Source organism: Oncorhynchus mykiss, chromosome 21 (genome assembly GCF_057628025.1).
Source record: "Oncorhynchus mykiss isolate SJ-2025 chromosome 21, ASM5762802v1, whole genome shotgun sequence".
NCBI lineage: Eukaryota > Metazoa > Chordata > Actinopteri > Salmoniformes > Salmonidae > Oncorhynchus > Oncorhynchus mykiss.
The window spans coordinates 10732407-10746513 of record NC_143042.1 but is presented as its reverse complement, the minus strand read 5'-3'; the positions used below and the strand labels follow the sequence as shown (position 1 = coordinate 10746513).

General features: G+C 42.0%; 1 protein-coding gene across 1 annotated transcript; it reads right to left on the bottom strand.

The window, feature by feature from the left end:
* Positions 1-22: 22 nt before the first annotated feature.
* pkp2 (plakophilin 2) lies at positions 23-12561 on the bottom strand. Its single transcript, XM_021576998.3, has 13 exons — positions 11814-12561; positions 11343-11413; positions 9250-9902; positions 8408-8546; positions 7949-8156; positions 7507-7684; positions 3172-3289; positions 2667-2828; positions 2183-2359; positions 1820-1973; positions 1462-1654; positions 1075-1162; positions 23-970 (listed from the first exon to the last, which is right to left on the bottom strand). Exons 1-13 carry the CDS (start codon positions 12001-12003, stop codon positions 914-916), a joined length of 2388 nt encoding a protein of 795 aa, XP_021432673.3. The 5' UTR covers positions 12004-12561; the 3' UTR covers positions 23-913.
* Between the last annotated feature and the right edge of the window lie 1546 nt (positions 12562-14107).

The following is a 14107-nucleotide window of genomic DNA, read 5'->3' as shown; positions in this document are numbered from 1 at the left end:
ACCACAAAATAATCATTCAACCTTAATGATTAAAACACAATTGTAATTTATTTTAAGCAAAGTAGTAAAACATTGTAGTAACAAAACGATTAAACACCTACCTAACCATGCAGTTCCCAAGTAATCTCGAGTGCAATGTGTAGGCTAACAAATATGTATATACAAATATTTACTCAAACTGAAGCACAGCTATCAACTTCAGATTGATAAAATATTTCGTGGCTTTTAGGCATTTTTTTCAGCACTCTGCAACCCTCTAGTTTATAGTGATTATTTACATTACATAGATATCAAACCCGGAGTGCTTTCAGCAGGACGCAACATTGTTACATTCAGAAAGCACATTTCTATGTAGAACAAACTTGCCCTGTGACATGTAGAATAAGAAACCATGTCTTTCTGCGACATTCGTGTGCCCCCTCCCAAAAAAAAAAAAAAAATCCATGATTGTGGACCTTTTTTATAGACCTTACAGGTAGTAATTTAATATTGTTTACATCCCCAACTATGTTAAGATCAAAACTATATTTTACACCTTCAGTTGTCATTCATTAGACTAACATACATCATAATGTTATCCTTATATTGTCTCCCACTTCTATGCTGATTCATTTTCTTCCTCAAAATCCTTCCTTCAAATGGAATTTAAGTGCTGATCCTCCATCAGTTTTGTTTTTAGTCATTTTCTCCCCATCATAGAGAACTTGGTCTGCTGCCAAGAGCTTGCAGCAATTGTTGTTACTGGAACAGACACACACACGTAAACTTAACACCTCACACAGTGGAGAAGTCGACACACAAAACAAGTATTTTATAAAGCAGTGAATTGAGTCATCCAAGTCCACACAGAAGAGAAACTACACTATTGCCTCAATCAGCAAAATGCTTTGTGATCGTCCACTTAGTCCCATATTTAATGTACAGCCTTTGATGTCCTGCTGTTGACGAAGTCTGCTTTTCTATATCCAGCCTAGCAGATGATGAGAGGAAAAGTAACACAGATTAATTCAAAACTATTGTCACCACACAAAATGTTTCTTATCCTTTGGAGGTTATACTGTGTAGGGGCCTCACCTTCCTATAGGCCCTGTGGAGCTCTGAGTGGCTCCACATGCTGTGTAGTAGGATGCAGGCTGCCTGGCCAGCCCTGGTGGGACCAAACCTAAAGGGACACAAGGTTACTGTCATCGGACATAAAAGGAACAGTATAAAGCAAGGGAAGAGGTTTAACAGATTAAAATAAATTCCCTCCAATCCAACTTACAATGTTCAGGAATAATACAGTGCATTTTAAGCCCATCTACAGTCTTTGCATAGCATCAACCAACAGTGCCACATCGACTGTGCAGTCGGGCATCAGATTACTACGTGCAGTATATCATGTGGTTAGTTGACATGTTAAATCCAGGCAATGTAGTCAGCCTGGAACGCAGCCGTGGTCTTCAGAAGCTACCCACTGACCCGTTGTCCTTTGCGCTGATGTTGATGATCTTGGGCAGCGCCCCGTGGTTGACGATGGCCCTGACGTGCTGCGTCTCATCCTGGCTCAGGTTGATGAGGATGTGGCACAGGGACACAGTCACCTCTATAGGCAGGTCTGTGCTCGTGTCCGAGTTGGGTAACATGACCACCAGCTGTGGCAACACCTGTTTGACTACAGAGAGAGTGGAACGCTTCGTGAGAGATTGTTTGATTTTCTACAGTTGTAGGTTTGTATGCTGCTGTGCTTTTACATACACTCACAAGTCCAAAGACAAATACTTTGTGGGTCTTATGTAGGACTAAAACATTGCGGTTGATGAGTCAATTCACAGCTCACCAATGTGAGCGTGAAGCTCTCTGTAGCGTGAGATGTTACATAGCAGGGACACAGCAGTCTTCTTCACAACCATCCCTCCTTCCTGGAGCATCTTCATGGCCTGGAGTAGACCATTCTCCCTCTGTACTATGGTGTGGGCGATGGCCTGGGATACCTGCCCAAACAGAGCCATGAGCCCAACATCACCAACTGACAGTCAATATAGTAATGCATAATATAGTAGTCACATCAATGTAATACTTACTATACAGTCAAGTCAACATAAGATGGTTGTATTGTAGTTATTCCAATCAAACCCATGGGCAAATCAATTCCACACTCCCAGAAGAGTACATAGCCCATAGATCTGTGATAAAGCCTTACCAGGCCGTTCCCAGCTGTGATGTTCTGCAGGGCTCCGATGGCAGCCTCCTGGGTGTAGGGACAGATGCTGCGGGCCATAATTGACAGGTACATGCGCACAGTGATGGCGCTCCATAGCCACTCTATCCCACAGGGACTACCCTTCTCCTCCAGCAGAGGGCGCTTTGGTTCAAGACGCTATGGGACCAAAACAACCAGAAAACTTTGAATGAAAGGGTCTCCTGTTAACGCCCAGATACCAGGTTTCACATTCATTTTCAATTCATGTGTATAAGGCTTTTTAACAATTACATTTGTCAAAGAAAACCGGGCTTAAAGAGTTAGTTCAAAATGTATGCTTTATCACCTAATTAACAAGGCGGCTTATCCATAACATAGGCATTGCCAATTTAATAACTTATTTAGAACCAGATAAACAGGGCATGTCAAGTACATAAGGGCAACAAAGATGATAACAGCCACAACAGAGGTGATGGGAGCCCACCTGGATGATTTTGGCACTGCGGGAGCCGAAACAGCCGGGGGTCTTGGTCTTTGGAGCCAGGTTGAGTCGAGACTCATGGAGCTCGCTGGCGAACTTCTGTGGAAGCTCCATCTCCATCTGGTAGGAGAGGTTATGTAGGATGCACACACAGTTCTCTGTGGACTGTGAAGGAGAGAAGTGGTTCTGTTCAGGGGACTATGATTTTAAGATCAAACATTCTGCAATGTCTATTGTAAAAAAAATATTTTAAAAAAATTGTAAAAAATGTTTAAAAAAAGGAGAACATTTGGTTCATGATGTTCTCAATATTTCAACACTAAATGCGAGATTAAGTTGTTCTAGAGACAAATTGATAAAATATAGGCAAAAACAGTCTTGCTTAATTTCCCTGTGTCAATATTTATTCCACCTACAAATGTTTAGTAACGCTCGTAACGAAAAGAAACAAGTGAACATTTTGCACAAAAGCTTAGTAAATGTTACTTTAGTCCTTCACATGCAGTACCTTGTCATCAGGCTTGTAGTCAGCTATGGTCCCGCGGATGTAGTATACCAGGGAGTCAATAAGGTTCTCACACTGCCGCATGGCTTTTCTCCCTTCTGGACCAGTCGAGCTTATGTTTCTGACAACAACAATGACAGGTTGTCATTATCGCCACTAGGCAACAGCAAAAGCATTCTTTACATTCTAGACATTGTCCAAACTGGCTAAATGTTTGTAGCAGAGAGATATTTGGTGTACTTTGAAAAGCTTTTCTGTTATCTGCAGATAAAACCATTACAATAGGTCACTGTAATAACATGTCTCTGTGTGTTGAGAGATAGCAACGCGTTTCAAGCACAAAGGAAACGTAAGCAAATGAGCAACATGAGTTAATCTTTCACTTTAATTTCATCCCCTGGTCAATGAGTCAACTGTTCCACTTCCTTTTAGATGAAGTCAAGCAAAAACACATCAGTTGCCTCAATACATGTGACCAAATGGTCATTATTTATTCCTAAACATTCTGCAGCCTTTTTGTTAACGTCAAGTCAAATACAGTAACATTAGTGATGGCCCAAGGTTATGACTGTGAGTTGGAGTGTTGAGTGTTTTCGCTTTAAAATCAGGCCAAAGACTGAGGAATTCCTCAGAGTTACACAAGTCAATGGTTGCCAGGGCTTGATAGCACCAGCCAATATGGATTGAGGTTTCAATTCTACTAGAGCCACTAAGAGGAAGAGAGCTCCATTAATAATTTAGTCCCTGCCTGTTTTCAGTTGTATCAGTTGCTAGGCAAAAGCAAAACACTACTTGTTACACCATGTTGTGTTTGTCAGGTGGTATATCTGTGCCAAACCAAATCAATGGCTGTCAGATCAACAGGAACACAAGGTATGCAGGATATTGTTTCCAACGCATTGCTGCTCCATCGAGGTGATGCTGCCAAGGCAGAAGTCATCATGCCTGTTTTGCCAGGTAGAAAGGAGTAACAGGATGACGATGGCCTTTGAGGAACCTCACAGTTCTCACTCATGGCGAGGAGGCTGTCAGAGATAAATATAATAATCTTGACAAAGCCCTGTGAGATGTAACACTGTGGTGAGAGATGGATTGGACATGAACCGCCTGGGTCACCGTATAATAATCAGTGCCTTCAGAAGTATTCACACCCCTTCACTCTTTCCACATTTTGTTGCGTTACAGACCAAATTTAAAATGAATTCAATTGAGATTGTGTCACTGATCTACACACAATACCCAGTAATGTTAAAGTGGAATTATGTTTTTAGCAATGTTAACAAAGGAATTCAAAATGAAAAGCTGAAATGTCTTGAGTCAATAAGTATTCAACCCTTTTAGAGTACAAATATGTGCTTAAGTCACATAATAAAGTAGCATCGACTCACTGTGTGCAATAATGTTAACATGATTTTTGAATGACACCTTCTCTGTACCCCACACATACAATTATCTGCATGGTCCCGCAGTTGAACAGAGAATTTTAAAGATTGAACAAAAAAAAAGACCAAGAAGGTTGTTTTTTGTTGCCAATGCCTCACGAAGAGGCAGATGGGTAAAAAAAAAAGACATTGAATATCACTTTGAGCATGTTGAAATGATTAATTACACATTGGATGGTGTGTCAATACACCCAGTCACTACAAAGATAGACACCGTTCCTAACTCAGTTCCCAGAGAGGAAGGAAACCGCTCAGTAAAACTGCAAAAAAACGTGGCAAAGAAATGTACTTTTTGTCCTGAATACAAAGCAAAATCAAACACACAGAGTACCTCTTCATATTTTCAAGCATGGTGGTGGCTGCATCATCTTATGGGTATGATTGTCATTTGCAAGGACTAGGGAGTTTTTTAGGATAAAAACAAACAGAAGAGCTAACTAAGCAAAGGCAAAATCCTAAAGGGAAAACTTGGTTCAGTCAGCTTTCCAACAGACCCAGAGACAAATTCCCCTTTCAGCAGGGCAATTACCTAAAACACAAGGCCACATATACACTGGAGTTGCTAAAAAGACAATATATGTTCTTGAATGGCCTAGTTACAGTTTTGACTTAAATCTACGGCGAGACTAGAAAATGCCTGTCTAGTTATCATCAACAACCAATTTGACAGAGCTTGAAGAATCATCTCATTAATAAGTGGGCAAATATTGTACAATCCAGGTGTGCAAAGCTCTTAAGAGACTTAGAGATACTCACAGCCAAAGGTGATTCTAACATGTATTGACTCAGGGTGTTGAATACTTATCTAGTCAAGATATACAGTTGAAGTCAGAAGTTCACATACACCTCAGCCAAATACTTTTATACTCAGTTCAACAATTCCTGACATTTAATCCTAGTAAAAAAATGTCCTGTCTTAGGTCAGTTAGGATCACCACTTTACTTTAAGAATGTGAAATGTCAGAATAATAGAGATAATTATTTAATTCAGCTTATTTCTTTCATCACATTCCCAAAGGGTCAGAAGTTTATATACACTCAATTAGCATTTGGTAACATTGCCATTAAATTGTTTAACTTGGGTCAAATGTTTCGGGTAGCCTTCCGCAAGCTTCCCACAATAAGTTGGGTGAATTTTGGCCCATTCCTCCTGACAGAGCTTGTGTAACTGAGTCAGGTTTGTAGGCCTCCTTGCTCGCACACGCTTTTTCAGTTCTGCCAACAAATTTTGGCAGGTCAGGGCTGTGTGATGGCCACTCCAATACCTTGACTTTGTTGTCCTTAAGCCATTTTGCCACAATTTTGGAAGTATGCTTGGGGTCCAATTGGAAGAACCATTTGCAACCAAGCTTTAACTTCCTGACTGATGTCTTGAAATGTTGCTTCAATATATCCACAATTTTCCATCCTCATGATGCCATCTATTTTGTGAAGTGCACCAGTCCCTCCTGCAGCAAAGCACCCCCACAACACGATGCTGCCACGCCCGTGCTTCACGGTTGGGACGGTGCTCTTCGGCTTGCAGGCCTCCCCTTTTTCCTCCAAACATAATGATGGTCATTATGGCTAAACGGTTCCATTTTTGTTTCATCAGAACAGAGGACATTTCTCCAAAAAGTATTATCTTTGTCCCCATGTGCAGTTGCAAACCGTAGTCTGGCTTTTTTATGGCAGTTTTGGAGCATTGGCTTCGTCCTTGCTGAGCGGCCTTTCAGGTTATGTCGATATAGGACTTGTTTTACTGTGGATATAGATACTGTTATACCCGTTTCCTCAGCATCTTCACACGGTCATTTGCTGTTGTTCTGGGATTGATTTGCACTTTTCCGCACTAAAGAATGTGTCTTCTTCCTGAGTGGTATGACAGCTGTGTGGTCCCATGGTGTTGATACTTGCATACTATTGTTTGTACAGATGAGCGTGGTACCTTCAGGCATTTGGAAATTGCTCCCAAGGATGAACCAGACTTGTGGGTGTCTACAATGTTTTTTCTGAGGTCCTGGCTGATTTATTTTGATTTTCCCATGATGTCAAGCAAAGAGGCAATGAGTTTGAAGGTAGGCCTTGAAATACATCCACAGGTACACCTTTAATTGACTCAGGCTAATTGACATAATTTATCAGAAGCTTCTAAAGCCATAATATCATTTTCTGGAATTTTCCAAGCTGTTTAAAGGCCCAGTCAACTTAGTGTATGCAAACTTCTGACCCACTGGAATTGTGATACAGTGAAATAATCTGTCTGTAAACAATTGTTGGAAAAATAACTTGTCATGCACAAAGTAGATGTCCTAACCGACTTGCCAAAACTATAGTTTAACAAGACATTTGTGGAGTGTTTGAAAAACGAGTTAATGACTCCAACTTAAGTGAATGTAAACTTCCAACTTCAAATGTATTAGTGTTTTATAGTGTAATATTATATCTTTCTTTGACAGAATATTTTGTGTAGATTGTTGAATTACATTTTTTTTTTTTTTAAAGATGTCCATTTTAATCCCACTTTGTAACACAACAAAATGTGGAAAAAGTCAAGAAGTGTGAATACCTTCTGAAAGCACTGTATACCATTTAGCAGAAGCTTTTAAGCAATGCGACTTAGTCATGGATGCATACATTTTACGTACAGATGGACCTGGGAATCGAACCCACTGTGCTGGCTTTGAAAAACGCCACACTCTACCAACTAAGCTACAGAGGACCATCAATCAATAAATTATTTCATGATCATTCTAAAACATAACTACTATACCCCTTTCTGCATCCCACTGCCTAGTGTCTACCCCAGGCTGCCCTAAGATGGATCCCTAGAAATACTTGACCACAGATACTACATAGGTCAGTGTCAAACACACAAATGGCCAATAAATGCCTTTGTCCAGACCAGACGACCTACCGGAGGCAGCCAGTGGCGTTGTAAAAGGTGTCTGGGTCAGCCAGCATGGCGTCTTTGGGGTTCTCCCCCTCAGACAGGCCTGAGCAGGGCACCAGCACAGAAGTGGTCAGGATCTCCAGGGCCTCTTTGGAGAGATGCTCCTTCATCAGGTCATGGGAGGATAGGTTCCACAACAGCCCTGTGGAACGTTTCATTCTTAGGTTACTGCTGTGTTATTACCATTTTACCATGTAAGTTCATGTAAATCACATATTCACAAAGCATCTCAGAATAGGAGTGCTGATCTAGGATCAGCCCCCCTCATTCATTATGGTTTAAAAGGATAAACTGATCCTAGATCCACTCTCCTGCTCTGAGGCACTTTGTGAATACGCGCCCTGGTCATTAATAAAGTGCTACGACAATTTCTTTCAGATCTACATGAGCAGGTGTTAAAACTAACCAGTGAGCTGCCGCCGGGTCTCTATGTCGCGACTTCTCCTGAGCAGACACAGTGCAGGGGCCACGCCCTTGTTGTCCTTCACCTCCATCTTGTTCTCGCTGCTCTCGAAGACGACGTTTCGGAGCGCCCCCGCCGCTATGCGCTCCAGCTCCTCGCTGTCGCTCTGCAGCAGTTTGATCAGCCTGGGTATACCGTGGAGGTAGAACACCTGGGGACAGACAGGCAGAGATCTTCATCTACCCTTGTTCCTATGAAGAGTGAGCTCAACTTGAATTTATGCGAATCGCCCACATAATCTCAATAGAAATTGAAGGGAAAATACCCCTACCAACCCAATTATTTGAAAATGGCACACACTGTATTATCTACATCAGCTATATTGTAGGCCTACAGCCCGGAAAGCCTTTAACCTTAATTGAGCAGGCAAATCAACAGTAGTAGAAATGGGCCCCAGCTCACCATCTTCTTAGCGTCAGCGCTGTTGAAACATTGGTTTTGAATAAAGCTGGCAGCAGTGATCTGCATCTCCTCATTCTCTTGGCCCAGCAGGTTCACTGCCCTCTCCAATGTCAGCTCAGGCACCTTGCTCTCTGGCTTCCTGTGTATGGGAGAGAGCATTGAAGAGGAACTTCCTGTCATTGACAAACACACACACACGCTCACTTTATCAATCCAATTTCTCATCCTCACAACACTTTCCATTATATACACCCATTACAAAATCTGGGTAAATCATTGACCTGAAATGACAGATAAGCAACTGAACCACCAATAATTCTCTGGAAGACTCTTTTACAATAGCTTTAGTGCCAGCCGAGATAAGCCACTGAAATCTGGAACCAACAGGATCCTGAACAGCTTCTACCCCAAAGTCATAAAACTGCTAAATAGCTAGTTACAGTTTACCAAATAGCTACCTAGACTGCATTGACCCTTTTTGCTGCTGTTGATAATCTATCCTGTTTATTATCTATCCTAGTCACTTTATTCCTAGTTATACAGTATGTACATATCTACCTCAATTAACTTGTACCCTTGCAAATCAATTCGGTACTGGTACCTCGAGCAAGTTATCCTTACTCATTGTGCATTTATTATTACTTGTTATTACTTTTCTATTATTTCTCTATTTTCTCTCTCTGCATTGTTGGGAAGGGCCCGTAAGTAGGTATTTCACTGTTAGTCTACACCTGTTGTTTACGAAGCATGTGACATAACATTTGATTTGAGATGTTGAGAACTAAATTAATTGCCAGATCTAATCATCTTCAGGTTTGTTTAGAACACATAAGCAGTCTTACACCACAGTGACTTCATTCACGTCTGTCTGCTGGATCTCTGGCTCCGCCGCCACCCTCTTCTGGCCCATGTCTACCTCCATGCTGACCAGTGAGGCTGGGTACGAGGGAGGCCATTTGGCTCCCACATGCCCCTGGCTCTCCTTCCCCACCTGGCCCAGCCAGGACAGGCCCTCTGTTCTCTGGGTAGCATTGAAAGACCCGTAGCCTGTTTGTCTCCTCGCCCCCTTTTGAACCTCCATCAGGTAGGGGCTGTTGTCGGTGCGAATCGCAGGGCTGCTGCACAGGAATGAGCGGTCTGCAGAGAGGGGCTGATTTCCTCGAGTCTGTCTGAGGGACTGGCCCCAGTGGTAGTTGCCGCCGTTAGCTATGGCGTGTGTCCTTGTGCTACGGGCCATTTCTGAATGGGCATAACGCCGCATCAAGTCTGTCCCATACGACCGCTCCTCTGAAGTCCCCATCATGGGCGGCTGGCTAGGGCCGGGGAGGGTGTAGGTTCCGAAACGGAGTGACCCGTAGGCCAGACGGGAGCGAGGTAACTCGGGGCTGGTGACTGGGGTCAAATCCACCCTCTTAGACGGACTTCTTCTAGTCTCCTTCAAAGACGACAGGCTGCTGAAGTCCCTGCCTCCGACCTGGCCAAAAGATGAGTGTGTCTACATGGAAAGATGAAAAGCAGAAGTTCCCCCGTTTCAGAAGGCTCACAACTGAATCAACCATAAAGACATTTCTGGTAATAATGCTAAAACATCTGTGTAAAGCTGTTGCATATAATTGGACACAGTCTTGATGACTCAAAGCAACACAAAAGGTTTAGGGAAAAAGATCCTACAAAATGCTCTCTCTGATGTCTGAATAACCACTGTTCCGTTTGTATTGTTGCATCATCCTGTATTGTGTGTTTTAAAAGCCACACCTTACACGGAACCCAAACCGGCTGCGCGCGTGACATACATTTATTTTGTACCCCCACACCAAACTTGATCACGACACGCAGGTTAAAATATCAAAACATACTCTGAACCAATTACATTAATTTGGGGACAGGTCAAAAAGCATTTAACATTTATGGCAATTTAGCTAGCTAGCTTGCTAGCTAATTTGTCCTATTTAGCTAGCTTGCTGTTGCTAGCTAATTTGTCCTGGGATATAAAACATTGAGTTGTTGTTTTACCTGAAATGCACAAGGTCCTCTACTCCGACAATTAATTCACACATAAAACGGTAAACTGAATCGTTTCTAGTCATCCCTCCTCCTTCTAGGCATTCGTCTTTCAGTCACCCACGTGGGTATAACCAATGAGGAGATGGCACGTGGGTACCTGCTTCTATAAACCAATGAGGAGATGGGAAAGGCAGGACTTGCAGCGCGATCTGCGTCAAAAATAGAACTGACTTCTATTTTAGCCCTTGGCAACGCAGACGCTCGTTGGCGTGCGCGAGCAGTGTGGGTGTAATAATTGAATAATATAGATTTCTGAATTTATTTTGCAACACGAGCGGTGTAGTCAGCCTGTAAGGTTTCCTTTAGGAATCTTGAAGATATTATTCAATAAAACTGCAGTTCAATTCAAATAGTCTATGTGAGATGATAGAATTTCAGCGTTTGGTTGAACAGACAAAGGGGCGATAAATATGGCAAGTGTGCCAGGAGGAAAGGCTTTATTTGTCACATTTTTGAGATGGGTATCTAACACTCTGCGCCCTATGGGCTTGGGGCTTATAATAGCTGCGCATCCCTGAGACTATCCAATTTGTTTTTATTCAAACCATTTGGGAAGTACATTCAAAACCAATGCAGCCTACAGTTTATTTTAGGGGCAAATAGAAATCTAATTTCCCTGTTGTTTCTTGTGAAGTTTAACACCTCAGTGACGCACTAAATATGGAATTCAAGTAAACAAATAAAAAAATAAAAACACTTCACATATCCTCCAGACACATTGCACTTGACTGCCATGCAGGGTGAAGTCCCTTGCTCCGAGTTGAATCACGTAGCTGTTATTTCTAACATTCAGGCTCTCTGATTAACTTTAGGGAGGCTAAAGCACCTGTGACTGTGGATAGTGGGTTGTGTATTATAGGACAGGCCTTACCTTCATGTTAGACCAGGTTCCATCTCTGGAACCAGTGATAATTGATGGCTTTCTGGATAGATGAAGACTACCTGAAAGATACACCACATGTGTTCTGAAGGCCCATGCCATCGCACCAATTCCCTAATTACCATCTGGACACACACCCTCTCCTATTAGAAAGGTAAATGGAGAGGACCACAAATACAGTAGGCTAGAGGAGATTGCAATCATGTTAGAAAACGATTATATTCAAGCATCATGACAAATACAATGTCACTAAGAATTTGACACAAATGACTAGGCCTGCATGGCCATTCGGTTGCATCTGGTTTCGACCCGTCCTGTATTTCCTGGTAGACTATGTCTAAACAGCCCCCCCTCCCTCCCCGCACCTTCAAATTCCCTTGTCGATTTCAATAGGTTAATCTTTACAGACCTTGTTTATTCGTGCAGACTCAATGAAAAACACATTGTAAACTACTATTTTACCATTGGACGTTGTCTTTTTGCCCTTACGAGCAAGTGTGAGCTGCACTTGTTGCTGAACACGAAAACTCCGGTCGGTTGAATGAGTCTTTGTATTATCCTCTGGTGGTAATGCCAAACTCGTGTCATCTGCGTCGAGTGTGAATGAGTCTAGCGCAGGTAAAACTGACTTCATAAATGGCGGCGCTTCCATGATTCCGTAGCTCTCCAAAAGTGTAATTCCATAAAATAGCCCGCAGATTCATAAAAAGTGTCACTATCGTCCTTTCTCGATCCGTTCATACACAGTGACTCCGAACAGTGACGTATTCGAGTGAGTCCGTTGCCACTGGGGTGTGGTCTGTATAGTCGACACCTGTAATATCATTTTACAAATAAGGAAGGCGAGGACATGCTGCGAAGAATGCCCAAAATATTTTCGTTGATAGGCTACAAGGCCAATTCTCTGGCAAATAGCAACCCTTGTAGATCCGGGATGGGCAACTGGCGCCCTCCACATTATAGCCCCGCGGATATGTCTCCCCCAAACCACTTTTTTAAGGAACTGTCAGGGTCTCAATTTACTGTTGATAGTTGGACTAGTATAATTCACAGGTTGCTATTTCGAAATTTGGTTGTGCATCAGCAGTTTTTCTCTTATGTCAGTTACTGACTGTCACTCAGTTAATTAATGTCAGCAAAACTTTTTTAGATTGGTTAGTTAGTCTAGCGCACAGCTATCTAATCATGGTCGAATTATGACACGCCCCAATTGATCATCAGATATCATATAAAGACTTCAAACATGTCTCCACCTTATGGCGAAATGTAAAAACATTGCAGGAAATTGTCTGTAAAACTGTAAATGTTTCTCTCTGCCCAACCTGGTCTCAGAGCATTTTGTATTATTATGTATGTAAATTCGAGACATTCCATTTATTATGAGTTTAGTATGGTATGTATTAACTTGTGGATGTCCATCATCCATTTCGTATATGTTACAAATGACAATTCGTATGAAACTAATTTGCTAAACTTACGGTATGTTACGCATTCCTGGCTGATGGCTCACACTAGCTAGGCTAGGGGTTAGCTAACATGCAAAGTAGTTGAAAAGTTGCTAAAGTTATATGCCCACCCATCCACCCCGACCAACCACCCTCCTTTTGTTCTTATATAATCATACAATAACAAATATAACATATCATACTAATTTGAGTACCTCAGATATACATTCACAATGTTACATCTAGCCTGAGACCAGGCTGCTCCATTGAAAAAATTAGCAGAATTGCATGAAATTAGTTATACAATTGCAAAATCTTCTCTCTGGCCCAGGGCAAAATGTGTAGAATTGCAGGAAATTAACTCCACCTTTAATTTTCTCTTTGTTGTCAAGGGGCAGGGCTGCTAAAATGTTTTGCTTGGGAGGGGGACAACTTCACTTAAGACCCCCAAAATGCTAGGGCCGGAACTGACTGCACTTGTGGGTTGGCAAACCACTGCGGCGCCAAATTTATTTATTCATTTTTTTGGGGGCCCCCACCAACATTGCCCATCCTTGTTGTAGATAGCTGGTTCCCAACCTTTTTCGGTTACTGTACCACCAACTGGATTTTGTTGTGCCCATAATACCCTGAAGTACCACCTGGTGCATTTTACCAGCAGGCCTATGGTCTCTGAATATTCTCAAGTACCCCCTGTGGATAGGCCAAGTACCCCCAGGGCTCCTAGTACCCGTGGTTGGGAACCAATTGTGCAGAATATCTGGATTTTTTTTTTTTTTTTTTGCCATTGTTTCCATGTACTATCCAATCATTTCTGATATACAACACCTGTATCACACCTGTCAATTACTAATACCATTTGAATCTCACAAAGTCACACTTTATGATTTCTATACGACAGTTGGGTAGTTCTGTGTAATAATTGAATGTAATGTTCCCAAGCATGTGATGTGTGTGTTGTGTGTCAAGTTGGGAACTGTGACAAATATCAAGAATATTAGTGCAAATGGATAAAACAAGTATTTTATTAAACTAATATTATTGATGATAACACGTGTTACAGGCAAGACCATTCACCTCACTGTGTAATGGCTCTCTACATTTTAATTAAAGGAGGTGTTCCCATTGCAGTACGGTATTAGTATGACAGCACTGCAGATTCTGGTGTGGGAGTTCTTCTCCAGATTGGAGGAGCTGCTGCCGGTGCCCAGCTTTACACAGGTACTGATATGACTGCATCTTCATCCTATCAATTCAAATGTAAAAAATGGTGCATTTACAGTTATGAATGAATAAACCCCCTTTTAATAA

Bases quoted from the DNA above. Each gene is read 5' to 3' on its own strand.
- pkp2 (XM_021576998.3), bottom strand. From the start codon at position 12,003: ATGGAAGCGCCGCCATTTATGAAGTCAGTTTTACCTGCGCTAGACTCA. The intron at 8,547-9,249 runs GTAAGACTGCTT...TCCCATACACAG, and splicing joins GTGAATGAAGTCACTGTGGT to GAAGCCAGAGAGCAAGGTGC. The intron at 7,685-7,948 runs GTTAGTTTTAAC...AACGTTCCACAG, and splicing joins GACCCGGCGGCAGCTCACTG to GGCTGTTGTGGAACCTATCC.